Below are 26617 nucleotides of genomic sequence, written 5' to 3' on the forward strand. Positions count from 1 at the left end.
ACCTACAGGGACGGGGAGGTCACCACCTCTCTGATTGTGCTTCCTGGTGTCACCCCAGCCCTGCCTCGTGAGGAACCCACCTCAATGGACCAAAGACTCTCCCCACCCCCATCCCAGGGCTCCTGTTCTCTGAGGGGTACAGAAGAACCACTGGACACCATTGTACCTCAGCTCCCACACCTGGAAAATGGGAAGACAGTCCTTCACCTCGGCTCTCAACCACACACAGCTGACAGGAGGGCAACACACTCCCCAAGACTTGTTTTCTGAAGACACCTGGCTGCCCTTTAACCCCAACCATATTTTCTGGAACCTTCTCTCTTGACCAGCTCCAGAAACACCAAAGTCTGGGGTTTGGTGAATAAGCCACAGTGGATACAGACAGGTTTAATGACAAGATTAACGAGGTGACTTCCCATTTGCACCTGGGGAGGGGGGGTTGTCCTGAGAGCCTTCTGAGGGGGCTTCATCTGCTGGACCCCCAGCCCCTGGCATATGGGTGGCCCCCAGTAAATATCAAGCAACCAGATGAACAACTACCTCCAGGTCCTCATTGGTCCTCTACCTCGGGAGTCCTTGCCGGACATCAAAGAGCCCTGAATGGGACGGCTTGGCCAGCCCCTGCCCGCCCACCAGCTTCTCACAGCCATGGCGGCATCACTCACCCTCGTAGGAGAGCACATGGCCCTTTTTGCCCTCATAGATGACGTGGCCCTTGGGCAGCCCATCCTCCCGGCTGCGGTCCAAGCGGCTCGGGCTGTCCTCACCGATGATCCTGGTGATGGTTCCCTTGTACAGGACATCGGCCGGTGTGCCCTGGGGGTGTGGAGGCGGGTGATCACCTGCAGGCTCTGGCCAGGGACTGCACCCACCCCCCCAACTCGCCAGACATGACCAGGACGTGTGCACGTGTGCCTTCCAAATCCACACGGGCACACATGTGTATATCACTGCATACGTGTTCATACACATGCGGCTTCAAAAGGGAAGGCAGAGGGACTTCCCTGGTGGTCCAGCGGTTAGGACTCCATGCTTTCACTGCCGGGACCCAGGTTCAATTCCTGGTCGAGGAACTAAGATCCTGCAAGCTGCCGTGTGGCCAAGGGAAGAAAGAAAAAATGGGGGAGGCAGAGCCCTCCAGAACACAACCACACGGAACAGACATCAGCGATGTGAATAGTAAGCTCTGAACCCTGTACAGGTATTGACTCATTTAATCCTGGAAACTGAGTCAGGTACTACTGTGCCTATTTCAGAAGAGGAAACCCAGGCACCAAGACACCAGGTAGCTTTGCCCAGGGTCACCTGGCTAAACGAGGGCAGAGCCAGGCTGGGGAGCTGGGCAGTCTGGCGCCGGGCCCGTGCTTCCACTTGCACCATGTGAATTGTACTTTCTCAGAGCCTGGATGCTGGGATGCCGGTCCACGTGCCTGTGACCGCGTGTCGCTCCCCAAACGAGAGTGGGGACTCACATCACGGCAGGACACCAGAAATCTGAGCTCTGACACAGGGTTTCTCAACCTCGGCACTGTGATCTGTGGGGCCAGATGCTTCTCTGTGGTGGGGGCCACCCTGGGCACCGCAGGACACTTAGCAGCGGCCCCTACCGTGGCACCCTGGGCTCTGCCCACTAGATGCCATGTGATCCCCTCAACCTGCCCCTCCAGATATGACAATCAAAGATGTCCCCAGACACTCCCCAGTGTCCCCTGGAGGATAAAATTGCCCCCGTCAGGAACTACGGCCTTGGAGGGAATGTGCTTCCTATTGAGGGGTGTATTCAGGCAGACAGAAGATAGCCCCATGGGGTAGCATCCTGCCTTGGATGACTTCCAGGAACATGAGTGTGGGGATCAGAATATAAATCTGGAGTCAGACTGCTGGATGGCAAACAGCAACTTTACCAACGAGTTGCTATGTGACCTTTGTCAAGTCACTCTGCCTCTCTGAGCCTCAGTCCGTCCGTGTACAAAACAGACACAATCTCTGCCTACGATTCTCGAAGGCACTTGGCACAGACAAGCTGTCCCCAGATCAAGACGTCTCTCTTCTCCTTCTATGAATCCAAGAGCCAATTCAGAGATGTGAGTCTGACTGTGTGCCAAGCCCGGGACTGGTGCCCTTCGAGTCTCCCCATGGGAGCATCTCTGCCAAGAAACATCCTTCTATGGGGTAAGGGCAATGACTGGCACCCCCTGGGCTTTTATCCCAAATCCTGGTCTTCAAGGAGGAGAAAAACAAAATGCCCTCACAGGTCTCCAGACAGGTCTCCCCAGATGTCTCAAAGCAGACACCCTAGGTAGGATCCACTGGTCACACTTTGGAAGACTTGTGCACAAACAGTGCAGAATAAACGGGCTTCAGTTTGGGTGACGGTCCAGGGGTGGGCAGTCACCTCTCTCCTCAAAAGGGCACAGGGCAGCGGAGCCAACTGCATGTCATCAGGAAAGGCCTCTCCAGGGGCAGCTAACATAAGCACACCCATTATAAGTCTACATGTGTAAGAGTGTGTGTGTGTGTGTTTGTGTTCCCCGCACAGATTTCATCACCACCTGGTCGAGAGGCTGTGGGAAAGTCTGACCCTCACACATTTGGCAGCTGCCATCCTCTGCCAACAACCATCACAGGGGTGTGAGTGACCGACACGGCTCGGGTCATGGCCACCTGGAAAGCAGAGGCCGACGGATGCCCAGGCACTTCAGATGTCGACCTTTAATCCCAAACCACTCTATGAGAATGACTCAGCAGGACTTCCCTAGCTGTCCGGTGGTTAAGACTCTGCACTTCAAACGCAGCGGGTGCAGGTTCAATCCCTGGTTGGGAAGTTAAGATCCCACACGCCAAAAAAAAAGTGATTTAAGAATCCCTACTATTTGAGTACTGATACTGAAGCTCCAATACTTTGGCCACCTGATGCAAAAAGCCGACTCATTGAAAAAGACCCTGATGCTGGGAAAGATTCAAGGCAAAAGGAGAAGAGAGTGACAGAGGATGAGATGGTTAAATGGCATCACTGATTCAATGAATATGAATTTGGGCAAACTCCGGGAAATAGTGAGGGACAGGGAGGCCTGGTGTGAGTGCTGCAGTCCATGGCGTTGCAAAAAGTCAGGCACAACTGAACGACTCAACTCAATATGAGAATGACTTAGCGAGAGACAATTTTACCAAAGGGGTTTCGAAACTGAATCGGGGGTGTCGGTCCCCTGCCTGGGTGAGTGTTTGGCCTGCCTTTGGCCCTAGGTACCTGGCAGCTGCCTTCATAAGCTGGTGATTTCAAAACCAACAGGTCTTAGAGAAACATGAAGTGTGAGGGGCCCCCCTCTGTGGTGTGATCTGAGGCCTCTGGGCTGCAAAGACACCTCACTGTCAGAGCCTGCAGCCTGAAGTTTCATCATTAAGACACGTATGGGAGGGGGTGCTCTTCCCCGGGCCCAGAATGCTGTTCCCTGAGGTTCCTGAAGGGCTCACACCTCTGAGAGGTCTCCCCCAGCTCCCCTGTCTATGTGGCCTCGGCAGCATTGGATGCTGTTAATCGCAGTGTTTGACAAAGTCTGAAATCACCGCTCAGCTTTCACCGGTCTGCCTCCCTCTGTTGCCCTGCCAGGTCCTCGGGGGGCCTCGAGGTTTTTGCTCAGCACGTTAAATGCCTGGCTCCCAGGAGAGAAGATGAACGCTCACAGAACAGACGGGTACCCCCAGGAAGCCACCCCATCCACTGGGGCAGGGGCTGCTCAGGGATGCCGGGGGGGGGGAATGGGTGGGCTGCCCACCGCTTTGTCCACAATCGGGGCCACGTCCAGAACGCCGCCTGCGAGTCCCACCCTGGTCCCGCACGCTGTGGCCCAGGACACCTACGTGGGTGATGGAGCCGCGGTACGTGATGGGGCTCTCAGAGGGGACCCGCGTGCTGGGGGTGCCCTTGGTGATGCTTCCGCCTGGAACCGAGCCCAGAGACGTCCCTGGAAGACATGAGACACAGGGCTTAAGAGCCGGGCCCAGAGCCACCCCAGCTGTGCTCCTGGTGACCTGCAAGCTCCACCCGCTCCACTCACGGTGTCTCAGTGCAGAGTCCCCCGCCCCTAAAGGGAGAGGCAGACACTTGGGAAGAGAGGCCGCCAAACCCTCTGGGAGCTGACACTTCTCAGCCAGGTTTTGGATAAGGGGTCCCATTCCTGCCTCGACCCTCCCTGGGGTGGAGGGGCAGCCACAGGGATGAGGGCAAGACACCGTGCCTCATGCCCAGCTCCCACGCCCTCACCTCTCAGGACGGAGGTCTCCTGGGCTGTAGGCACCCCCAGGCTCTCAGGGGGTCCGGCCTGGCCCCGTGGGGACAGCTGCTCCTGCTTCACTCCGCTGAATGGTGCTGGGGATGGGCGACAGCGGTGAGCAGAGCCACAGGGCAGGGATTCGGAGGCATGGCCCCCCGCCCCGCCCTACCCAGGGGCTGGGGGTCTTCCTCCCCATGCTCAGGCCAGAGTCCCAAAGGCCAAATTGCCCTCCCTCACCCCTTGACACAAAGGGTGGGAGACGAGCCCCGGCCGTCAAGGTTGGGGGTCTGGATCCTTACTCAGCTTCTTGGGGTCCATGGCGAGAGGCAGCCCCATGGCGATGGGGCCCACGGGGGCCTTGGCATGCTCTGAGTATGGGACGTGGAGCTGCACCGACATACCCTGTGGGGGCAGAGGTCATGGGTCCCAGAGGCTTCAACCAGGGCTTCCTGACACCCGCTTTCACGAGAGTGCAAGAGGAGGGGAACCTTGGGACCACACACGGGTCAGGGAGGCCTGGGGCTCAAGTCCCGGCCCAGCTGCCCTGCTGAGCGACTGTGGAGAAGTCACTGCCTCTCCTGAGCCTCAGGGCCCTCACCTGTGTGGTGGCCATCATGACCTGGTTTAAAGGAAATGGTGCCCACGAGCATCTGGGCAAAGAGGAAGCCTTGCCCCTGCCCTCAGTATACAGCGGCAGGTCAGGGAGATGAAGGGGCAGGCAGACCAAGGCTTTGCACATGCTGGTGTCTCGTGAGCGTGCTCTTCCGTTTCACGGGGAGGCGCAGAGAGGTCAAGTAACTTGCCAAAGGCCGCACAGTCTGGATGCAGTGCCCCTGCTCTTGAATGCCCCATGGGGCGACCTCCCAAGGTCCTGAAGCCTGGGGCAGACTGCAGCCAGCTTGGACCCAGCCACTTGGGTGCCTGGCCCCCACCCAAACACCATCCACCCCAGTGACCCCTCCCCCAACTGTACAGATGGAAAGGCCAAACCCTTAAAAGAGGAAGGGGCTATTCTCTGGGCACCAGCTGGCACAGGTATTTCTGGGGAGCTGGCCCTCCCACCTCACCTGGGAGATGGCCCCCATTTGCCTCTCGAGGACGCTGGGGTGCTTGGTGGAGGAGATGAGGGGCGGTGGGTTGGAGATGGTGGGTGGCCGTGGCAGGACGGGCCGGGCGCTGTCGTGGAGGCCCAGGGGCAGCGGGTGACCTGCAGGGCACATGTCTGTCCTTCATGGGGCTCCAGAGCAGTCAGAGACACAGCCCCCGGGGCCGCTCCCCACCCTGTCCCTGTCCTGTCCAGGGAAGTGCCTGTTCACACATGCCCCCTACTGCTCCTCTCCCACCTCTGCCCTGAGGAGCTGTCTGCATCCTTGGTTCAGACACCACTATGTCCACCCACCCCACCTCTGGGTCCTGGACCAGGTCCCTCCACTCTCCCTAGACTCCTTAATTGGTCTCCCCATCCCTCCTTTACCCTCCAATAGTTCATTCCCCTCACAGGAACCAAAAGGATCATTTTCAAAGTCTACTGGTTCACTTGCTTCCCCCGCCTCCGCTGCTGTGAACCTTCTATGGCTCCCCACTGCCTTCAGGGTAAGATCTTAGCCTGTGACACAGCTTTCGGGCTCACCTGACCTTGTGGGTGTGGTCTCCCCAGGCTCACTGGGCACCACGCTTCCACAATGGCAGTCTGATTCAGTGTCTCAAGCTTTGCCTGCTCTTTCCTGCCTCCGGACCTTTGCTCATGCTGTTCCCACTGCCTGGCATACCCTTCCCTGTTTTTCTGGCTCTTTTGGTTCATTCATCCTGCAGAATCAGCTCTGCTGAGGATGACCTTTGCTAATTAAAGTCCTTATCCACCTCTAGCCTTGCCCCTTCTATGGCTAGTAGGGCTTAGCAGGACTGGGAACCTCAAGAAAGATCTAAATCCAGCATGACTATATTTGTAAGCCAAAGCTGTCTCCTTCCCTCCTTACACCTTTCTCTCGACCTGCTCATTCTCCAGCTCTAAGTCACTGGTGGGAGTTAGCACTCCTACTCCAAACCTGCCTCTCTCATCATCAGCTCAAGCACCTCCCTAGTACCAGTGCTTCCGCTGTCATGCTGGAGATTCCTCAAACCTCAACGGAGCCCCCTTTCCCTTCATTGACCAGACCGTCCCTCCCATCAGGACCCGTCAGATTCTAAGAGCCTTCTGCACGCAGTTCCAAGCAGTGCCGAGTGACTGGTGGGTGACTGGTGGTACCCAGTGACTGCCCGCTGGCTGACTTGTGGAGGAGGCCAGCTGGGGTGAACTACTCACCAGGTGGGGCATAGGAGAAGGCCAGGGGGTCAGGGGCATGCGGAGAGGCCTTGATCACCTCGCGAGGGGGCACGGGGAAGGGCAGGCCTGACGTCCAGCACGAGGGGTCCGCGGGCAGCTTCTGGCCCTCAGCTGCAAAGGCCGGGAAGAACACAGGCTTCTCTGCTGAGGGGTGAGGCAGGGCAGGTAGTCAGCCACGCTCAGCCAGCCCTCAGGCCCCCATCCCTGGCTGCCCTGCTCAAATGAGCCCCCCTCCCCTTGGCCTGCAGTGCCGGCCTCGGCCAGAAGAGGGTCCCAGCCAACAGTGATGGGGAGGAGGGGGGCTCCTAGGGTAGAGCTCCCCCAAGTCTGCAGACCAGGCACCACTCTGACTCTGTTAATGTCCTCCTGAGCATGAGTGTGCCTCGGGAGTGGGCTGGGGGCCTCTCTGCGACCCTTGATTTCAGCCCTGAAAAGACACAGGCACTGGCCCGGCCCCAGGTGAGCAAGGGGCCTGGACAAACCTCCCAACCAGGGGACGGAGCTGGCAGCAAGGGGCCCACCCACCGCCTGATTCTGCATGTACACTTGTACCGGAACGTGGTCACATCTACCTGCTTATTTATCATCTACGGCAGAGCTGAGGAGTTGCGACAGAGACTGTCTGGCCCACAAAGCCTGAAATATTTACTATCTGGCCCTTTCCGGAAGAGGCTTGCTGATCTCTTTAGATGATGAAGGTGGTCGAACAGTTTGCCGAGACCTGTGTACGTGTGCTCTGGTGGGTGCGGCTGGAGCCCACATGCTTGGGATGACGGCACGCGCACGTCAGCCTGTGTACTAGCGCGCTCCACGTCCGGGCACTGGGCCGGGTGTTTCAAAAGCATGAACTCAACGAGCCTCCTCGCAGACTTGGGAGGAAGAGAGCGCCCAGGCCCGGCATTGTGGAATGGGAGCCGAGTACGGACTCACTGATGGACTTATCTAGGGTTGGCAGCAATCTTTTGGCCAAACCAGGATTGACTCCTTGACCTCACGGCTGCTGCAGTAGCAGATAACAGAACAGCTCTCCCATGAGGGCTCCGACTAAGGGCACTGTGTGGACTGACTTATTTATCCTCCTAACACCCTTCAGGGAACTGATGAGGATTATCCCCATTTTGCAGATGAGAACACAGAGGCTTGGAGAGGCGAAGTCACCAGGTCAAAGGCTCAAAGCCAGCAAGCAGGAGCCCTGAGCCCAGGTAGATGGGCTGCAGGCTGTGACCTTAACCTTCGCAACACACCCTGAGCACCAGAAGAGGAGCAACAACTGACCCTGGATTCTCAGGCCTGAGGACTGCCTGCAGACACGGCCAAAGGCCAGGCCATCTTCATAGCGTTCTCCTGTGGCCTCTCGCTGCTGAAATCGGCCCTAAGCACCAAACCTCTCCTTTGAGACTTGGTGTCAGGCTGGAGGACCCCTGGGAGCTGGGGGGTGGGGGTGGGGGGACCGGGGAGTAACCGGCTGCTAACAACTTGGGAACACCAGGCCTGGGATGGGAATGGCAAGCAGGTGTCCTCCCTGGGGCCACCTCCAGATGACAAAGGGGTGAGGTTCTGAAGACCTAGCCGGGTGAGCGGGAGTGTGTTGGCAGCGATGAGAGGTGCCCGCTGTGGGCCTGGCAGGTGGGGTAGAGGCTGTGCGTGCTGTACACCCTCCCCGTCTCTCCTGGGAGAGACAGAGCTCCTGCTGGACCTATGTGCCTGCTGGTGGGGACAGCCTGCAGGAGGGGGGTCACACATGCGGGCAGTAACCCAGGTAGGGGTTCTCACACTCAATCTCCTCTAATGGAGCACCTCTCTAGGGCCTGCACCAGGCCCAGAAAAATCCCCAGATGCCCCGGATGGCGCTCATCCAGCGATCCGACCCTGTGCGCACCCGGGCTGCTCTCTCCAGCTCAGCCCTGGCTGTGGTGGGAGGGGGCAGGAGGCCTCCGGTGCTGGAAGGGAAACTTGGGCCCCGGCCAGGCTGGGCGGGCAGCCGAGAGCCTGGAAAGACAACCTGTTCCTCCAGCTGGGCCCGGGGAGCCAGAGGGGTGGGCGGAGCCAGTGGGCAGGGGAGGCAGGAGAGACCAGAGAGAGGTCGAGCTGGGTGTCAAGTTCACGCATGTGCCTAAGGGTGCTAGCTGCAGGGCAGCCCACCATACCCAACGCCAGGTGCGCCATCTCTGGTGCTGCCGAGCGATTCCAGGAAACGGCGCGGCCCTCCGCCGTGCCAACGGGCCGAACGCCAGACTCAGAAACCAGGGGGGAGGTGGCTCACCTTCTCTCGGGACAGGGCCTGTGACCAGTCCCAGCAGGCTCTGCCTGGCCCTGTGCGGTGTCCAGCCACCCAAGCGCAGCCCGACCTGGCTCAGATCTGGTGCTGGCCAAGGCTGTATGGGCCCCTGACGTTGCCATGCGGCTACCCCGCCCTGGGCTAGTGTCCTGGCCCTCGAATGTCCTTCCAGACCAGACCCCATGTCTCACACTACACTCTTGCCCAGCAAACCACACCCCCACCATGGGGAGTCCCGGGCCCAGCGTGGGTGACCGGCAGGGTCCCAGGAGGCAGCTGACACCCTGCATTCAACCCCATTCAGGTTCCTCAGCGGGTTCCACTGGCTTTGCCTCTGAAACAAAACCCCAACCCACTCCGCTTCCATCTCCACGGTCACCCACATAGTCCAGACTGCCACCGCTGCTGGCTGGGAACAGCGCTGTGCCCTCCTCCATCTGCCCACAACTCCCTGTAGCCCTTTCTTCCCAACAACAGTCAGAGAAAAAGATCTTTTCAAAATAGAAATCGGACTGCCTGATCTCTCCTCAGTCCCCAACACACACATACACCCTGAAAGTTCCTCTTGTTAAAGGCTTTCTTTTCCTGCACCCGAGACCAAACGTCCACAGCACCACAGCCTACAAGGCCCTACACAATCTGGTCCCCATCTTCCATCCTCCCCTCCCCTCTCCCCAGCCACCATGACCTCTTGTTGTGTCAGCTCTGCCAACACACCAAGCTTGCTCCTACCCCAGGGCCTTTGCACATGCTGTTCCTGGCACCTGGAATGCCCTTCCCCCAGATCTTCCCACCACTGCCTTCTCCTGGTCCCAGAGACCCCTTCTCTGAGCCCCTTGTCACTCATCCCATTTTGTCTCATTCATTCCATGAACTACCCTGAGGTCATCTTGCTTCCTTGCGTGTTCCCCTGCTTAACATACTCTCTCATTCACAAAACGGGCAGCTGGCCGGAGCAGGAACTTCATCCTGCTCACTGCCAGACCTGCACTCCCCAGGGGTAGTGCTTGGCGATGGTGGGTGTTCAACACATGTCCTGATCCCCTGGCCACACGCTGGATGGATGCATGCCCGTCCGCGTGGGTGGCATCTGAGACTTCCTATGGCAGGTGAAGGTAGCCGCAGGGAGACAGGTGGGGGGTGGGCCGATTAGCCGGGGAGTGTTTGGCAGACACATGCGACATGTGGAGCTGGCCTCCTTTAGGGACAGCCCTGCTTTTGTCCTCAGACACACAGCACCGCCCTCAGGGAGGTCCATGGCCAAGGGCCAGCCTGACTTTCTAGAGACGGCAAGATGCCGTACCAGAAGTTGCTCGAGGTGATGGCGCAGATGGCCCTGGCCACCTGAGTCTGTCCCTGGCGGTGTTGGACAGGGACGGTGGCCTGGGGTTCTGCTGCCCTTGGACCCCTAGAGCAGCCTTCAGGAGACTGGGCTAGGACAGCATGGGGGGAGCCTTTGGGGGGAGGGGTCAGCCCCCATTGCTTGCGCTGTGACAGGCTGATCTGGGATGGGTGTCCCTTAGGGATACAGGCTTGACACTTCTTGGGGCCAGTGGGGAGTGGGGCAGAGATAGAAGATCCAGAGAACAAGAAACCAGACCCCACCTGTCTCCTGACCTTGAACTTCACGTGGTGACAGTAAAGCATGCCCCGGGCAGTTGCTGCAACACAGCTGCTCGGGGAATCACTCACTGGCTCCCCAGTGAACCCAGTGACCTCGGCCTGGAATAAGGTCAGGGTGAAAGCTGGAGAGGGCAGTGCTTCCTGCCTAGGCCCAGAGTTGTTGCCAGCTGGCGCTGAGCCTCATGGTTCTAGAAGCTCACGTGTGGACTGAATCACATGGAACCAGAAACAGCCACAGACGTGTTTTCATATACGCACAGAGCTTGTGGAAATTTTGAGAAGTTGCCAATGTTGAGAAACTCTTAAGATTTCACATGAAAAGATGGATTTCTAGCTTCTCTGAAAGAACAACCCACAACCCCAGGCCTGAATTGCCACGTGGTGACTCTTGGCTGAGGCCAACGTGAGCCCACTTCAGAACGAACGTGCGTTCTCCAATTTGCTGCAGTCCCCACCACCCCCTACTGCCTCACTCCCACGCCTTTCACTCATTAACTTGGCCTGTCCTGCCGCCACAGCCATGGAGTTGGGAACAGCTGCTCGGCACACACAAAAGGCCCCTTATACCCGCCCATCAGCCTCCTCTCCCTCTGACTCCCTCAGCCACTGACACACACTTACCCTCCTTCTCGGCAGGAGGCGCAGGACTCCTGCTTTTGCCTCGAGGGCTGCTGCTTGGCGGCTGGGGGGTGTCACTCTCTGGCTGCAGGTGCTGCGATGGTGGGGGGGCAGAGGGAGCTGGCTTAGGGGGAGCTGCTTCCTCCCGGGGCGGCTCGTGGACTTTGGTGACCTGCTGGGGGAAAGCGAGGAGGAGGGGGTGTCTTTACAGGCTGTCTGCAGGTTCCAGAGACTAGGAAAAGCCTTCCAGGCCCCCTGCGTGTGACCAGCCTCGAAACTGAGGCCCAGGAGAGGTAGCAACACGCCCAAGGGCACACAGCTTGAGGGGCCAGGAGGTTGGGCTTTGTGCAAAGTGTAGGGGGTGTGCCCAGCCATCCCGGGTGCCTGGCTGTGGATGGGGAGCCCTCATTACCCTGCCCCTAGCCCCTTCCTTCTTCCCCAAATTTCTCGGGGTCTCAGAGAGATCCGAGCTGACAAATGGGACAGTGCCCGGCTGTGGGGAGCAGGCAGCACAGCCTGGCACTCCTTGTGCCCCTCACTCAAAAAGCCCTGGTCAGCTCGGAGTCTTTCAGCCCACAGCCCCCAGGTGCACTGGAAGGCCAGGCTCACGCCCTGGGAGAGGGCAATGACTATGTGAGTGTGCTAAGTCGCTTCAGTCGTGTCCAACTCTTGGCCACCCTATGGACTGTAGCCCGCCAGGCTCCTCTGTCCATGGGATTTCCCAGGCAAGAATACTGGAGTGGGTTACCATGCCCTCCTCCAGGGGATCTTCCTAACCCAGGGATCGAGCCCACCTCTCTTTCGTCTCCTGCACTGGCAGTCGGGCTCTTTACCACCAGCGCCACCAGTGACTGAGCCGTTACAATTACGGGCACCTGAGGATCCTCCTGCTTGGCCTGGAGAATTTTCTGGACAACCCCCCAAGCCCTGCAGAGGGTCTCAAGTTAACTGGTGGGGCCCCGCCCTCCTCTCTGAGGTGTTGTGACAGTGGGGGGCTTCCTGCCTGGTCTGGGGGGCTCTGGAGAACCCTCGGCAGGCAGGGGTGGCGTGGTGAGAGCTGCCAGGCTGGGAAGCCAGAGGGAGGAGACCTGCAGGCCGGGTACTTTGGGGGCCCCTCAGCCCCTGTACTGTTCCTGCCTGTCTCCATGAGGATTTCTACAGGAAACAGGAGGTGGTGGGAAGAGGGGGAGCTGCAGATGCCGGGCCTCCACCTCCCTGGCCTGCGATCAGCCTGATTTATTGTCTCCCCAACAGGAAGTAAAGGTCATGGGGGCTCTGTGGGTCCTGGCTGGGTGGGGGTGCTGGGTCATGGGAGGCGGGCCTGGGACTCACAATTGGGGGGATGGCGGCCGCTCGCTGCTTCAGCTGCTTCAGGTCCAGTGGCTTCTGGGGTGAGGCGTTGGTCCTGGTGTCGCTGGTCGGGGTGAGGAGGCTGGGCCGTGGTGACAGGAGCCTGGTGGCAGGCGGGAGGGCAGAGGGGACGGGGAAACCAATGTCAGGCCCACGGGCTCACAGGCTCTCCTGGCTCCTGCCTGGACGATGTGGCTGGGGGGACCACCAGAGGGAGGCGAACGTCCAGTGCCGGGGAGACCTGGGGTCGGGGTGGGGGCTCCTCCCTCCCTCCTCTGCTCCATGCAGGCCCCACAAGGGACCAAGACCCCTCCCACCCCAGCCCAGAGGATCAAACGCTCCCGAGATGGCCCAGGGCAAGGGAAGTCCTAGAGAAGCCCACACTCAGGGCCCGTTACCACGACTGGCCCTTGGGAAGCTGCTGGGAAACCCAAGAATCAACCTAATTAAGGCTTGGGAGGCTTAAGAGATTCAGGGAGATGACTCATCACCCAAGTATGAGAGGCTCAGGCCCCAGGGTAGGGGCCCGGGGTACGGTGCTGAGTTGGCCCTGCTTACTGGAGACGAGGACTGGGGCGCCCTCCCACTCAACCAGAATGCGTGGCTAACCGGAATCTCACCCGCATACCAGGCGGGTGCAAGCTCTGCGGGCACGGGGTCAGCATGTACACTGCCCGCCCTGCAGCCGTAAGTGGGGCTGAGCTGGGCCTGCAGGTGGCTTGTCCTCTAAAGCAAGGTCACGTCTGTCTGCTGACATGCAGAACAGGGCAGCAACCTGCTAAGCATGCACGGTGTGTGTGTGTGTGTGTGTGTGTGTGTCTGCACACGGGTGTACGGAGGTGGGCAGGAAGGGCAGGGGGCTAAAACATGGTGGGAAGCCAGGGCTGGGGTCACCCCAGGGAAGAACTGCAGTGTCTTGGGCGCCTGGGGCAGAGGCTGCCCTGGGGCGTGGCTCCAGAGCTGCTCACCGGTGTCCCCTCCTTGAGAGGTCTTCAGGGATTTCCAGGACACGACAGCCCTGGCCCGGTGCCATGCCACAAGCCCCGTCTGGTTCACCAGCTGGCATGAGGTCTCGAGGGCAGAAGCTCAGAGCCCCAGCCTTAGAGTCCCTCACCCCTGCACTGGGGCTGCCGGGTTCCTGCCCAGCTCTCGAGTCCTACCTGGGACCACCACTCGCTGAATACACAGCAGGCCTAGGGGAATCAAACAGTGTGCACGCACAAAGGCACTGGCCGTGGGCTGGATTCAGCCAGGAGGGAGAATCACAAGACAGGTCAGCGAAGCCTGAGGGTCCTGTGGGCACAGCCCCTAGTGTGTGCCGTGACTATCCTGGCTGATGCCACGTGCAGACCGTCGGCACAGCCCCTGCCTTCCAGGGAAGATCTGTGACAGCCAGGGTGCAGCTCATACCACCCAGAGCTGGCTGCCGGATGCCAAGAGTGGATCACGCGCCTTCCAGCCGGCGGTGCAGGACAGACGTGTGACGTGCAGGCGATGGGCCCCCTGCTCCCTGCGGTGACGGGATCGCAACCCGTGACGAGCCAGTCCCTTGGGTGCTGACCCCCTGCCCACATCTGCCACACGCTCAGCTGAGCAGAGACGGTCTCGGCGACACCCCCTGGGCTGCCCACGGCATGCAAGTGGCGCCAGGCTCCGAGGTCAGACTGACTTCATGCTCAGCTGGGCTTCACCGTCCTCCTGACCAGCTCACCCTCCCTGCCGTCCTCACCTCTCTCGACCTCTCTGGATCCTGCTCAGGCTCCCAGGACCACCGGAGGCCTCTCCTCTGGTGGCTGCCCATCTTCACGCCCCTGGAGACCCAAGCCCAGCCTCGTTTTGCCCTCTACCCTTGGGCCAAAGCACCCTGACCAGGTCTAAGAACCGATGCTCTCACTTGTCCTATACCCCTCACCCTCGGCTCCAAATGTCACTAGCCCAGCCTTGCTCCCCTCCTCTTGCAACTAATTATCACTGTCCACTTAAACCAACTTGTATTTGTAAACTTAAGAGTGAATACACTGCAGCCCTTCTGGAAAATGCTCTGGCATTTCCTCAGGAAGTGCATTAGAGTCACTATAGGGCCCAGCATTTGCACTGCTGGGCATACACTCGTGAGAATAGACACACACACACCCACACACCAACCATTCACGAAAGATCATAGCAGCCACTATCTGCAAAAGCCAAAAGGTGGAAGCAAGCCCCACGTCCAAAACCAGGTGACATGGATAAACAAAATGTGGTATGTCCACACAGAGGAATATTACTCAGCCAAAAAGAATGACTCCAGGCTACAACTTGGATGAACCTCACAAACATGATGCTGAGTGCAAGAAGCTGGTTGCAAAAGGCCATGTACTGCATGATTCCAGTTACAAGAAATTCCCCCAAGAGGCAAATCCGTAGACACAGAAGATGAGTGGGTGCCAGGGGCTGGAGGGTGGGGGATAAGGACTGACTGCTAATGGCCTGGGGTTTCTTCTTGGGGTAGTTGACAATATTCTGGAATTAAACAGTGCTGATGATCACATAACTGTGAATGTACTAAAAATAAATCACACTTCAATGGCTGAATTGTATGGCTGTGAATCATGTCTCAGTAAAGCCATGAAGTTAAAAGACGCTTACTCCTTGGAAGGAAAGTTATGACCAACCTAGATAGCATATTCAAAAGCAGAGACATTATTTTGCCAACAAAGTTCTGTCTGGTCAAGGCTATGGTTTTTCCAGTGGTCATGTATGGATGTGAGAGTTGGACTGTGAAGAAAGCTGAGCACCGAAGAATTGATGCTTTTGAACTGTGGTGTTGGAGAACTCTTGAGAGTCCCTTGGACTGCAAGGAGATCCAACCAGTCCATTCTGAAGGAGATCAGCCCTGGGATTTCTTTGGAAGGAATGATGCTAAAGCTGAAACTCCAGTACTTTGGTCACCTCATGCAAAGAGTTGACTCATTGGAAAAGACTCTGATGCTGGGAGGGATTGGGGGCAGGAGGAGAAGGGGACGACAGAGGATGAGATGGCTGGATGGCATCACTGACTCGATGGATGTGAGTCTGAGTGAACTCCGGGAGTTAGTGATGGACAGGGAGGCCTGGTGTGCTGCAATTCATGGGGTTGCAAAGAGTCGGACACGACTGAGCGACCGAACTGAACTGAAATGAAAGCTGTTACAAGGAAAAGATAATGAATATACTCCTTGCTGGCCACAAAATCAAGGGTTTGATATATTAAGTATATTGTTTCAATGAACAATAAAGTAATAATGCTATACTATTATCTGTTGTATAAAATATTTGAAAATGCAAATTTTAAAGTTAAAATATAAACTTTCATATCTATGTGAATATAATTTTATATGGACACAAAATATGCTTTTATGATACAAATAAAAAACCAAGTGTCTGTGTCTCACTTTGATTGTCAACGAACCAGGGCCCTTGCCCTGTCCTGGTTTCCTGGTGGTTCCTTGTCCAGGCAGCGGGCAGGCAGATTGGAGGGAAGCAGGGATCACCCTCAAATGCCCTCAGCAGGCACCAGCTGGGGGTGTGCATGGAGGCCCAGACCCCTCTCTCTTGAGCCCCCCCAACCCCACCCAGGGAGGCAAGAGCTCAGTGGGGGCTGCAGCCATGGGCACAGTGCTTCACAGCTGACAAGATGATAGTAGCCTGACCGTTCACTGTGAAGAGGGCAGCATCCAAGAGCAAGGGCCTGGATCCTGATCTTTAACAAGCCCAAGGGGCCTGAGCCTCCCCACCACCCCTGAGGGGCGGGAAGATGCCTGGCGCTCACGTGGCCCCCAAACTGCCTCATCCCACCTCCACAGCAGCAGGAGCCACCACCTCCAGGAGCTCTCCTCACAGTATCACCCTCCCTCTGTTCTCTTTCCTTTGTTTTCTTGGAAGACAGGGCGTTTATTTTCCTCCCTAGAGACCGGGGCAGGGTAGGGGCTCTCGGAGCCTGGCACTGTGCACATGACCTGGGCCGGGAGGGGCAGGGGCGGGGGCTGGGGGGAAGCTGGGTGGCAGGGGAAGCCGGCAACTTGGCTGAGAGCAGCTGGGGCCCTGCCCCCTAACCCTGAAGTTCAAGACTCCACCTCTCAGTTCAAATCCCACCACTGGCCAGATGACTTGACCAACTGTGCCTGACTCAGTTTCCTCATCTGTAAAATGGGTATGAGAACAGTCGCTCCCTCCAGCGACTGTCCTGTGGGTAGGACACAGGAAGGCACAGGAAGCCATGACAACAACGCCTAGTGCTGAGCAGCCTGGGTATCTTCTCATCCCTGGGATTTTCTTCCCGCCCCGGAAGACCAGGGCTGGGGAGGGGGCAGGGCCCCAGGGGACTCGGGGTCTGCAACAGTACGTCCCTTCTCTGCTGAGCCCCCTCCCCAGATTCCTCATTATCGCTGGGCTGGGATAATCCCCGGCTGCCAGGCTGGGGCTGGGAAAGCAGGATTGTGAAGATCCACAAAGGCATGGTCATGCTTGTTTCCCATGCCCCCAAGATAAAACCCCACTCCTCGCTTCAACCCCCGAGGCCCTGTGGGGCCAAGTAGAGCCAGGACCCTGCCCACCTCTGTGACCTCCTCTCGTGCCCTCTCCCCTTTCCCTCACTCGCTCCGCTCTCTGCCACAGGCCTCTTTGCCATCTACCCAACACAAGCTTGTGAGGCCATAGGATCTTTGCACTGGCTGTTCTCTCTGCAGACTTTCCCTCCATGTCTCATACTCTGTGTTTCCATCATCTTTCAATGTCACCTCCTCAGGCAGGTCTCCCTGACTGCCCCTCACACTCCCTCCATGACCAATCTCTCCCTCATCTGCTTATCACACGAGCATTCCCTTTATTCCATTGCTGTTCCAATTCCGTACTAATCACTCCCAGTGAAATGTAAGCTTCCTGGAGCCAGGACCTCATTTGTCGCTGCTCCCCTTGAGCCCAGGATGGTACCTGGCACACCCCGGTGCCTAGTTAATCATTTATGGAATAGAGAAATAAAGGAGAAATTGCTGTTACATTCTTTTGAAATTGCAGGGGCTCGGAAGTGACTACATTCCAACCTCCTCGTGGAGTGAACTTTGGGGGCTCCTGAAGCAGTTCCAAAGGAAGGGAGTAACTCCTTTCATTGAGCATCTTACTGTGGGCTCGGAACTCCATTATCCTCCCAAGCAGCCTGTCAGTGGGGACACCCACACCCATCTTATGGGTGAAAAAACTGAGGTCTAGGCCAAGGCACTTCTGAAGGCCCAGCCCTGCCAGAAAGTGCCCAGCACCGTCTCTGGGAAACAGAACAGGCGGGGGTAGGCAAGCTCAAGGCTCTGCAATCAAAGCCACTATCTCTGGCCGCTAGCCAAGAAAACTCCCAGGCGGAGCTGTCTGGCAGAAAGCAATGGAGAGTAAAAAGCAGGATATGATTTTCTCTCCCAAAGCCGTACGGGCACGGGCCAGAACGCAATGCATCTTGTGTCTTGTCCAGGGCTGCCCAGTGCACTGCGCTGAGACTGCCAGGCGGGAGGCAGGGCTGTGGGCAGGAGGCCAGGACCTGGGGTCGCCCACCGATCTCTCTGGGGCGGTGAGGGGGGTGGTGCTGGCTGCCAGGGCGCACTCTGACGCATCTCGCCTGCGTCCTCCGGCGCCCGCCTGGCCCTGTGCGGCTGCGGCCAGGGCAGGAGGGAGGGGTGGCGGACTGCCAGCCAGGAAGAGGTCAGGAGGCTGGCCCAAGTCCAACCTCACCCTGAGGGTGGGGGACTGGCCTCGGTCACAGAGGGTGTGACAAACCAGGTGTCCTGACTCCCAGCCCAGGGCTCCTGGTCCCGAGGGACCGAAGGCTGGACGCTCAGGCAGGAAGAATGGACAGGAGCCAGACCCAGCAGGGGGAGAGAAGGACACATCCCTGGGTGGGGCTGAGGTTGTGGGGGGAGAGGCTCAAAGTAGGCTGCGGGGCTTCAGGCCTGGCCCGAGAGGTCCAGGGGGAAGCTGTTGGGACCCAGGCCAACCCTCTGAGCTGTCCAGCCCAGGCAGGCCATGTGTACCCAAAATACAGACTCCAGGAGGCCGCTTATCAGCGTGGCTGTCCCATGAGCTCAACGCTCTTCCCGCTAAGAGCAGAAACGTGTGTTTCCATGACTCTGTCTCTGTGGCCAGCGGGAGTAGGGTGGGGAGCCGCCCACCCTGACCCCATTACCCAGGCACAAAGAGTGAGACTCTGGCCCAGGGCCTTCCCCAGCAGATCAGGTCGCCGTGAACTCTTGTTTTCCGAGCAGCGTCCACTAGGCAGGAAACTTAGGACCTCCGGGCCCCCAGAAACCTGCTGGCCAGACTGCTGCTTATCCAAGAGCCATACAAGTGGGCTGAGGGTCCTGCCAGGGACCAGAGGTAGCTCACTGAACACGTGGGGACCCAGCGAGCTCTGACCAAGTCCGGTTTTCACATGAAACGTTCTAGAATTTGCCATCTCCGCATGCCCCAAGGTGAATCACGGAGCAGAGGAAACGGCTCCCAGTGAACCAGTCAGATTTGAAAGTCAGATTTTCCTCCCTCTCGCGCTGCCCAGAACTTTTCCGAGAGACGTGAAAGGAGCGAAAACAGACTGCACTGTTTTCAGTCAAAATAAAAATGACCGGCCCGCCTCACTAGAAAACAATTCCTTAAGCCGCCCAGATGCAAGCGGGCGTGGATCTCCGCAGGCCTGCCCTTTGCTGCCCACATTGGGCCCCGAGTGGGGCCTGCTGGCTTCCGCTCTGGCCGGGGTCTCGGGGACCGTCAGTGGGCAGAAGATGAACTGGCCAGGATCCCGGGCATCTGCCACTTGCCCCCATGTCCACCGCCACCAGCCTCACCAGGACATCCCCAAGGCTGCCTCACAAAGTGCATCCCTCTGCCACTCTGGCCCCCATTAAATCTACCCCCTCACACAGCTGGCAAGTTTCAGAGCCTGAGACGCACCCCAAGTCTCAGGCACGAGCTGCGGAGGTCTCATTGTCCTGAGAACAAAATGCAGCCACCCACCCAGCCCGGAGGCCCTGCAAGGTGGGCTGGTCTGCTGAATCGTGCAGGCTCAGTCCCACCTCCGGCCTCTGCACTTGCTGGTTCCACCGTGTTGAGGGTAAAACTTTGTCTCTCCAAGTCTGTTCAAGTCCTAAGAGCCAAATACCTGTGAATGTGAACTTCTCTGGAAATAGGCTGTTTGCAAATGAGATGCAGTTAAGAGGAGGTCCTGAGGGTGGACCCTCATCCAAGGACTGACATCCTTACGGCAAAAGGGAAATGTGGGCACAGGGACACATGGAGAGCATGTCATGGGACCACAAAGTGACGCATCTACAAGCTGAGGATGGCCAGCACCACCAGAGGCTGGAGGAGGCGGGAAGGAGCCTTTAGGGGCAGAGGCCCTGCCGATGCCACTCTGGGGTGGTCCTTGGTGGCGGCAGCTCTGGAAGCTAATCCATGCGGTCACCCTACTTCTCCCCGCCCAGGCTCAGCTCAGAGGCCACCGCTAATGGGGGACCCACCCCATCGATGCTGCCCTGTCCCAACATCGGAATTCATGCCAGACGGAGAACACTTAGTGGTGGCCCCCTCTCCCTGCAAGGGCAGGCGTGGCATCAGCCTCGTGTGCCGTTGTCTGGGTACACGGGTGATGCTCAGTAAGTGCTTACAGAACGAGACGACAAAGCCAGCGCGCTCACCTGTTCTTGTCGCCGCCCTCGGGCTCGTCCACCTCGTCCGCGCTGCAGGTGGCACTGGAGTCACTGTCCTGGGGGGCGCCTGAGCCCTTGGCTGCCGGGCCTTTGCCCCCAGAGCCGCTGGCCTCCTTCTTCTCCACCTTGAGTGCCCCCTCGGGCGCAGCCTCCACCGCGGCCTCCGGGCCCGCCTTCACCTTGTCGGGCCCCTCTCCGGCGGCCTCCTCCTCACACTCACTCTTGACAGGCTCCACGGGGTGCACCTCGCCCGGCTCCTCCGTCTTGGCCTTGCCCACGTCGGCCGCCAGCTCGGGGGCCACGGGGGGCTTCTGTTCTTCCCCCTCCTCGGTTGAGGGGGCGGCTGTGGCCTCTTCCTCCTTCTCCTCCTTGGGGACCACGGGAGGGGGCGTGGCGGGCGATTGGGGTGCTGGTGGGGGTGTGGGCGGACCGGTGGCTTCGGGGGCCGGGGCGGGCTCGGTGGGGGCCGGGGTGTCCTCGGGCGGCGGGGTGGGCGGCTCGGGAGGTGGTGCATCCGTGCCCGGGGCAGGCAGGGGCTTGGGCCCGTTCTGCCCCGTGTCCTTGGCGGCCTCGGTGCGGGGTGAGGGGACGCTCTCGGTGTCGGAGCTGTTGTTGACGGCAGCTGCGGGGAGAAAGCAAAGATGGGGTGAGGGTGCCGGGGGGCGCTCAGGCTCGAGACAGGCAGGGCCCTGCCCACCACCCGATGACCCTGACTGTGCAGCCTGGTTCTGGGTAGGCGTTCAGGGGGCTGCAGTCCCATCCCTGGACACCAAACAGCTCCGAGGCTCCTACACGCCTGAGCAGCCCACCTGGCCCTTCCCAAACCTCTGTCCTCCTCTGGCCGCCCTCTCCACCTGCTGACCCTGGAGAAGCCCAGGACCTGTTAACTTCCGGTCCCCGGAGTGGCTGGGTGGGTGGCCAGCACCCTATGGAGCCAGGCCAGGGGCAGCCAGGGGTGCAGGCTTTCATTCTGGGGTCTCCTTGTTCTCATCGGAGCTGCAGCCCTGGCTCTGCCCCTGCTGACACAGTGAGGTCCTGGCCTCACCTTCCCCATCTGTAGAGTGGGGAGAGCAGTGCCCACTTCACAGGGGCTGCGGCACACAGGGTGGCACCTGCTAACTGTCTGCCCTTGTGTCATCACTGTCGTCCTCACATAACGCGGCCAGTGAGCCTGGAGGAGCTCACGGGCAGAGGGTCCACACCAACCACAGCCCCTGGCCACTGTCCACAGGGCTGGTATGCAGCAGGTGCACAGGAAGTGCTGATCGAATGACAGTGTGCACAGATGAAGGGAAAGGGGACCTCAGCTCCAGACCTGGCTCCTTAGCCTCAACCATGACTCCTCTCGCTTCTCTGGGTTTCAATTTTCCTCACTTTCTACAAAATGGGGACATTTGAAACCTCCCTCCCCCACACTTGCTATAGGAGAAACATAAGTGTAGAGTCGCAGGTGGACACACTAGTAAGAGATCAACAGAACAGTCAAGTCGAGTGCACTGATCTGCAGGTGTGAGCCAGGGAACAGCATGGGGAACAGACACCGCGCTGAGGAGGGGGAACAGAGGCGGTGGTGGCACCAGCAGTGGCGTGCACAGGCAGAGGTGTGCTCACAGAGGTGGGGCCCCTCGTAGACAACAGGGAACCTGGGGCTGCCCCCCACCCCAGCCTGGCCCTACCCCCACCCCACCCCCCCAGGCCAGCTGGCCACATTCATACCTGGGCCACTGCATTCCCCTCTGGGGACCTCGTTCCCAGAGGCGTGTAAGGCTGGAAGGAAGTGAGAGAAGGGTTAGAAGCGAGGTGGCATGAGCAGCAGGTGGGGAGGGAGGAGAATTTGGGGCCAGGCAGGCAGGGAGGACCTACAACCCTGTCCCAAAAGCCCGCAGCCCAGAACACTCCTGGGTGTCCTTGGACAAGTCACTGGCCTTCTCTGGTTCCCGGCTCCAGGGTCCTAGGGGTGGGGTGCTGGCCTCAGAGTGGGGCAGGGCTGGAGGGAGAGGCCTTTGGGGCTACCCAGTCCTGTCTCACCCCTCAGACGTGGAGCCAGGCCAGCAGGGGCTGCCAGTGCCCTGCAAAAACACTTCTTTCAGCCTTTACTACCTCCAGACTCCCACCTCTCCTGTCTCTTGCCTTCCTTCAAGGCCCAGAGCAAAGGCTACTCCTCCCAGAAATGACCATCCCAACAACAGCAACACAGGCTTGCTCTGTGGGTGTTGGGCTCTGGGCAAAGTGCTTCACACACACAACTCACTCTCAATAACCTCTAAGTTAGAGATCATCACCACTCTGCTTTGCAGATGCAGAAACAGAGAGGTTGAGTCGCTTGTCCCAGGCCACACTGCATGGGGGCAGGACAGGGTTGACCCCAGCATCCTGTATCCCTCACCACGGGGTTCCTGACCCTGTCTTCTGAGTCCGGCAATGTCACTCCCTCTTTTTACATTGTCAGACCACAGGACGAAGGGGGCCAGCACTGAGGTCCTCTGGACAAATGGCTTAGCCCCAGAGTCTGTGTGTTCATCTACAAAATGAGTTGTTTATGCCTGGCTCTCTCCCTTACCCAGCAGCTTATCTCTGTCAGGGATTTTCAGGTATAAGCCTGAGGGTCGTGAAGACTCAGATGGCTGGGCCTACTACCGAAACATTTCTCACTCAGTCGGTCCAGGTGGGGCCCAAGAATCAGTATTTCCGACAAGCTTAAATCCTGGTCCCAAACAGGCCAACTGGCTTCCTTGGATAACTTCCTGTGTCTCAGAGTCCTTGTCTATTAAATGGGGTGATGACAGCACCCGTTGAGCTGCTGTGATGATTAAAGGGAATAATTCACGGCTGATGCTCTTATTACAACCACAGTCTTTACTGGAGAAACTACAAGGTCAAATGGACCACTCCTCCTTCCCCTGGACTCATCTCCAGCCTGGATACAAGGCCCTTGCTGCCTACCCTCTGGAGGGGTCTGTTGGGATATTCTAGATGGTTCCATTGGAGAGACCTCAGGCTCTAACCTGGGACCTACCTCCCCTCCCCTATCCTGGTCACAAGGGACAGGTTTACACAGCAAATGCCAATCGGACTGGCAGATTCCAAGTCTACCAGCTACGTGACACCCTATGTGAGTAATTCTCCTCTCCCTCCCCACATGAGGCCTCGGTTTCCTCATCTGTAAGATGGGACTGTGACCTGGTGCCTTGGGCAGACTCTTCTTAACTGCCTCCCTTAATGTGCTCAGGGCTGCCAGGTGGTCACAGGAGCCCTGGGTTCAGCAGACCAGCCAAGAATGCCCATCTCCCATCCTTGATAGGGAGTGTGAATCATACAGGGGACAGGGAACTCACTACCTCAAAATTCTCTAACTGGGCAACATCTGTTCTGCTTTTAATGCTGAGCCAAAGTCTGGCTTCCTTTAACTTTCCCACCAAGCCTGCATCCTGCCCACACACAGCCGGGAGGATATTTAAAGAGAAGAGTGGGTTCCTGCTCCCCAGGTTCCCTTTTCCTGGTTACAGACCCAGGACTCAGAATTCAAGGACCTGAGGGATTTGGAGCCTTCCATCAGAAACTGGTCAGGCCTCTAGCCACCCTGGCCTGGAGAGACCCAGCGCTGGTGAGGAGGCCAGACTCAGCACCCCAGGTCACCCCCAAAGTGAGACAACAACAACCAAATGGGCCGATTCTTCATTTTCAACCTGGAAGTAGGATTCAGGCTGGTGAATGCACTGCAGGTTGGCATAACTTGGATTTATTTGCATGTCTTGCTTACAGAGCGGGGGTGATTCACACCTTCCTTGCAAATGCTGGCAGAAGTTTGGGAGTTTAAACGCAGGGGCAGGCAGACAAGAGCGACAGGAGGGGAACCTGGCAGGAGACGGGACGGGAGGAGAGGAGGGGCCCTTCACTAAGAACCTGAGGCCCCGTGGCGGAGTTCAGGCCGGCGGGATGGCAGAAGGAGAAGCAGACACATTTAGTGAAGCGGGGGGCGGGGGGCTTCAGGGGTGTTGTGTGGGGGGTCTTCAGGGTTGTCATGCCTTGAGGGACTGGTGTAGAGCAAGTAAAAGGGAGAGGACTGGGGGCAAAGGCAGAGTAATCAGTGACCAGGGATGCAAGCCTGCCCTTGGGCAGCCTGGTGTGACTTCCACATCTATAAATGCTATTTGCATAGTGGAGCTGGGTGTTACGTGGGGGCCAGGCTCCGAAGTTGAGTGACCATCTTGTGCAGTCGAAATCCTCCTTTTGAGAGGCGGGCAGAACTGAGAGCAAAATTTAAATATTAATTCTCACTCTCTCTTTAGCAGCCCTCACCAGGTGGCAGAGTTCATCTAAGATCCAGGCCGACGACGCAACTCTGGGGTGCCTCGTGCAACTGCCCCCAGCCTCAGCGCCCCCAGGCAGAAAGCTGGGGGCTGTGCAGTTTATCATTCAAATTCAGACACTTGGGAGCAAAATGAAGCATAATTACATAACTTTTGAATACTTATCTACCAATGGTATTCGCTCTGCTTACATTGCTCAAGTTGTAAAATAATGTATATTACTCGCTCAGTCGTGTCCTGACTCTATACAACCCCATGGACTGTAGCCCACCAGACTCCTATGTCCATGGGATTCTCCAGGCAAGAATACTGGAGTCTAAAATAATGGTTCAGGTCAGAAAACTATTTTTATGGACTTCTCTGGTGGTCCAGTGGTTAAGACTCCATGCTTCTACTGCAAGGGGCCCAAGTCTGATTCCTGGTTGAAGAGCTAAGATCCCACATGCTATGTAGTGTGGTCAAAAATTTTAAAAAAAACTATTTTCAAAAATAAACAATTTTTTCCCCTAAAATGTGATACCAGATATGCTGGCAAGATAATAGGTGTCACCAGAACTGGATATGTCCTGGATGTGTAGGGTCACCAAGCACAAGACTGAACTCACAGGGGGCAGGAGGATAGAATGAACAAGTGTCCTGCAAGTGCAGAGAAGCCGATTACCGTGATTATTGTTCCCACTGTCACCACCACCGTCACCACCACCACCATCGTCACCATCACCACCATCGTCACCACCACCGTCACCATCACCACCACCATCACCACCACCGTCACCGTCACCACCACCGTCACCACCACCACCACCGTCACCACCACCACCACCGTCACCACAGTCACCATCACCACCATCGTCACCACCACCACGTCACCACCACCACCACCATCGTCACCACCACTACCATCGTCACCATCACCACCACCACCGTCACCACCACCACCGTCACCACCACCATCACCTCCACCACCACCGTCACCACCACCACGTCACCACCACCACCATCGCCACCACCACCACCGTCACCACCACCACCATCGTCACCACCGCCATCGTCACCACCATCACCTCCACCACCACCGTCACCATCACTACCACCGTCACCATCACCACCACCGTCACCACCACCACCACCGTCACCACCACCACCACGTCACCATCACCACCACCGTCACCACCACCACCACCGTCACCACCACCACCACGTCACCATCACCACCACCGTCACCACCACCACCACCGTCACCACCACCACCATGTCACTATCACTACCACCGTCACCACCACCACCACCGTCACCACCACCACGTCACCATCACTACCACCGTCACCACCACCACCACCGTCACCACCACCACCATGTCACCATCACTACCACCGTCACCACCACCACCACCATCACCACCACCACCATGTCACCATCACTACCACTGTCACCACCACCACCACCGTCACCACCACCACCACCGTCACCACCACCACGTCACCATCACTACCACCGTCACCACCGCCACCATGTCACCATCACTACCACCGTCACCACCACCACCACCACCGTCACCACCACCACCACCGTCACCATCACCACCATGATCATCACCACCATCACTATCACCATCACCACCATCACCACTACCACCATCATAACCATCACCACCACCACCACCATCACTATCACCATCACCATCACCACCATGATCGTCACCACCACCACCGTCACCATCACTACCATCGTCACCATCACCACCATGATCATCACCACCATTGTCACTAAAACCATAACCACCACCTCCGTCACCATCACCACCATCGTCAGCATCACCACCACTGTCACCATCACTACTATCATCACCATCACCACTACCATCGTCACCATCACCACCACGATTGTCACCATCATGATCGCCCTCTCCCCTTGGGGCGGTCCAGGCCCCTTCTCAGCAGGACCCAGGCATTTCTGGAAGAGGCCAGCTCCCACGGCCCACCCTCACCTTCTGCCTCCTCCGCCATCTCCTCTTCATTTCCGCTCACGCCCGACGCCTCCATCTCCTCATCCTCCACTACGGGTGGGAAGGCGGCCTCCTCACTGGCAGCGGCCGGGGCTTTCTTCTTCTTCCTCCGTGCATTCCTCTCCTTCTCCTAGGGCAC

At 58.1% G+C, this 26617-nt stretch overlaps 1 protein-coding gene across 17 annotated transcripts in view; it reads right to left on the reverse strand.

Moving 5' to 3' along the window:
* The window catches only part of NCOR2 (nuclear receptor corepressor 2), a 238145-nt gene that overhangs the window by 24668 nt on the left and 186860 nt on the right, over window positions 1–26617 (reverse strand). For 11 of the 17 annotated variants that reach the window (XM_045163104.1, XM_025267798.3, XM_025267796.3 and 8 more), the window contains 11 exons: window positions 26461–26608; window positions 21880–21930; window positions 20152–20785; window positions 12446–12566; window positions 11117–11288; window positions 6574–6738; window positions 5339–5478; window positions 4571–4673; window positions 4262–4366; window positions 3859–3962; window positions 666–816 (listed from right to left, as the gene is read on the reverse strand). In XM_045163104.1, coding sequence (XP_045019039.1) covers window positions 666–816; window positions 3859–3962; window positions 4262–4366; window positions 4571–4673; window positions 5339–5478; window positions 6574–6738; window positions 11117–11288; window positions 12446–12566; window positions 20152–20785; window positions 21880–21930; window positions 26461–26608 — 1894 coding nt within the window. The remainder of the gene's footprint in view (window positions 1–665; window positions 817–3858; window positions 3963–4261; window positions 4367–4570; window positions 4674–5338; window positions 5479–6573; window positions 6739–11116; window positions 11289–12445; window positions 12567–20151; window positions 20786–21879; window positions 21931–26460; window positions 26609–26617) is intronic. The other 6 variants (XM_045163108.1, XM_045163114.1, XM_045163117.1 and 3 more) reach the window with 3 other exon arrangements.

This window comes from Bubalus bubalis, chromosome 17 (assembly GCF_019923935.1).
Source record: "Bubalus bubalis isolate 160015118507 breed Murrah chromosome 17, NDDB_SH_1, whole genome shotgun sequence".
Lineage (NCBI taxonomy): Eukaryota > Metazoa > Chordata > Mammalia > Artiodactyla > Bovidae > Bubalus > Bubalus bubalis.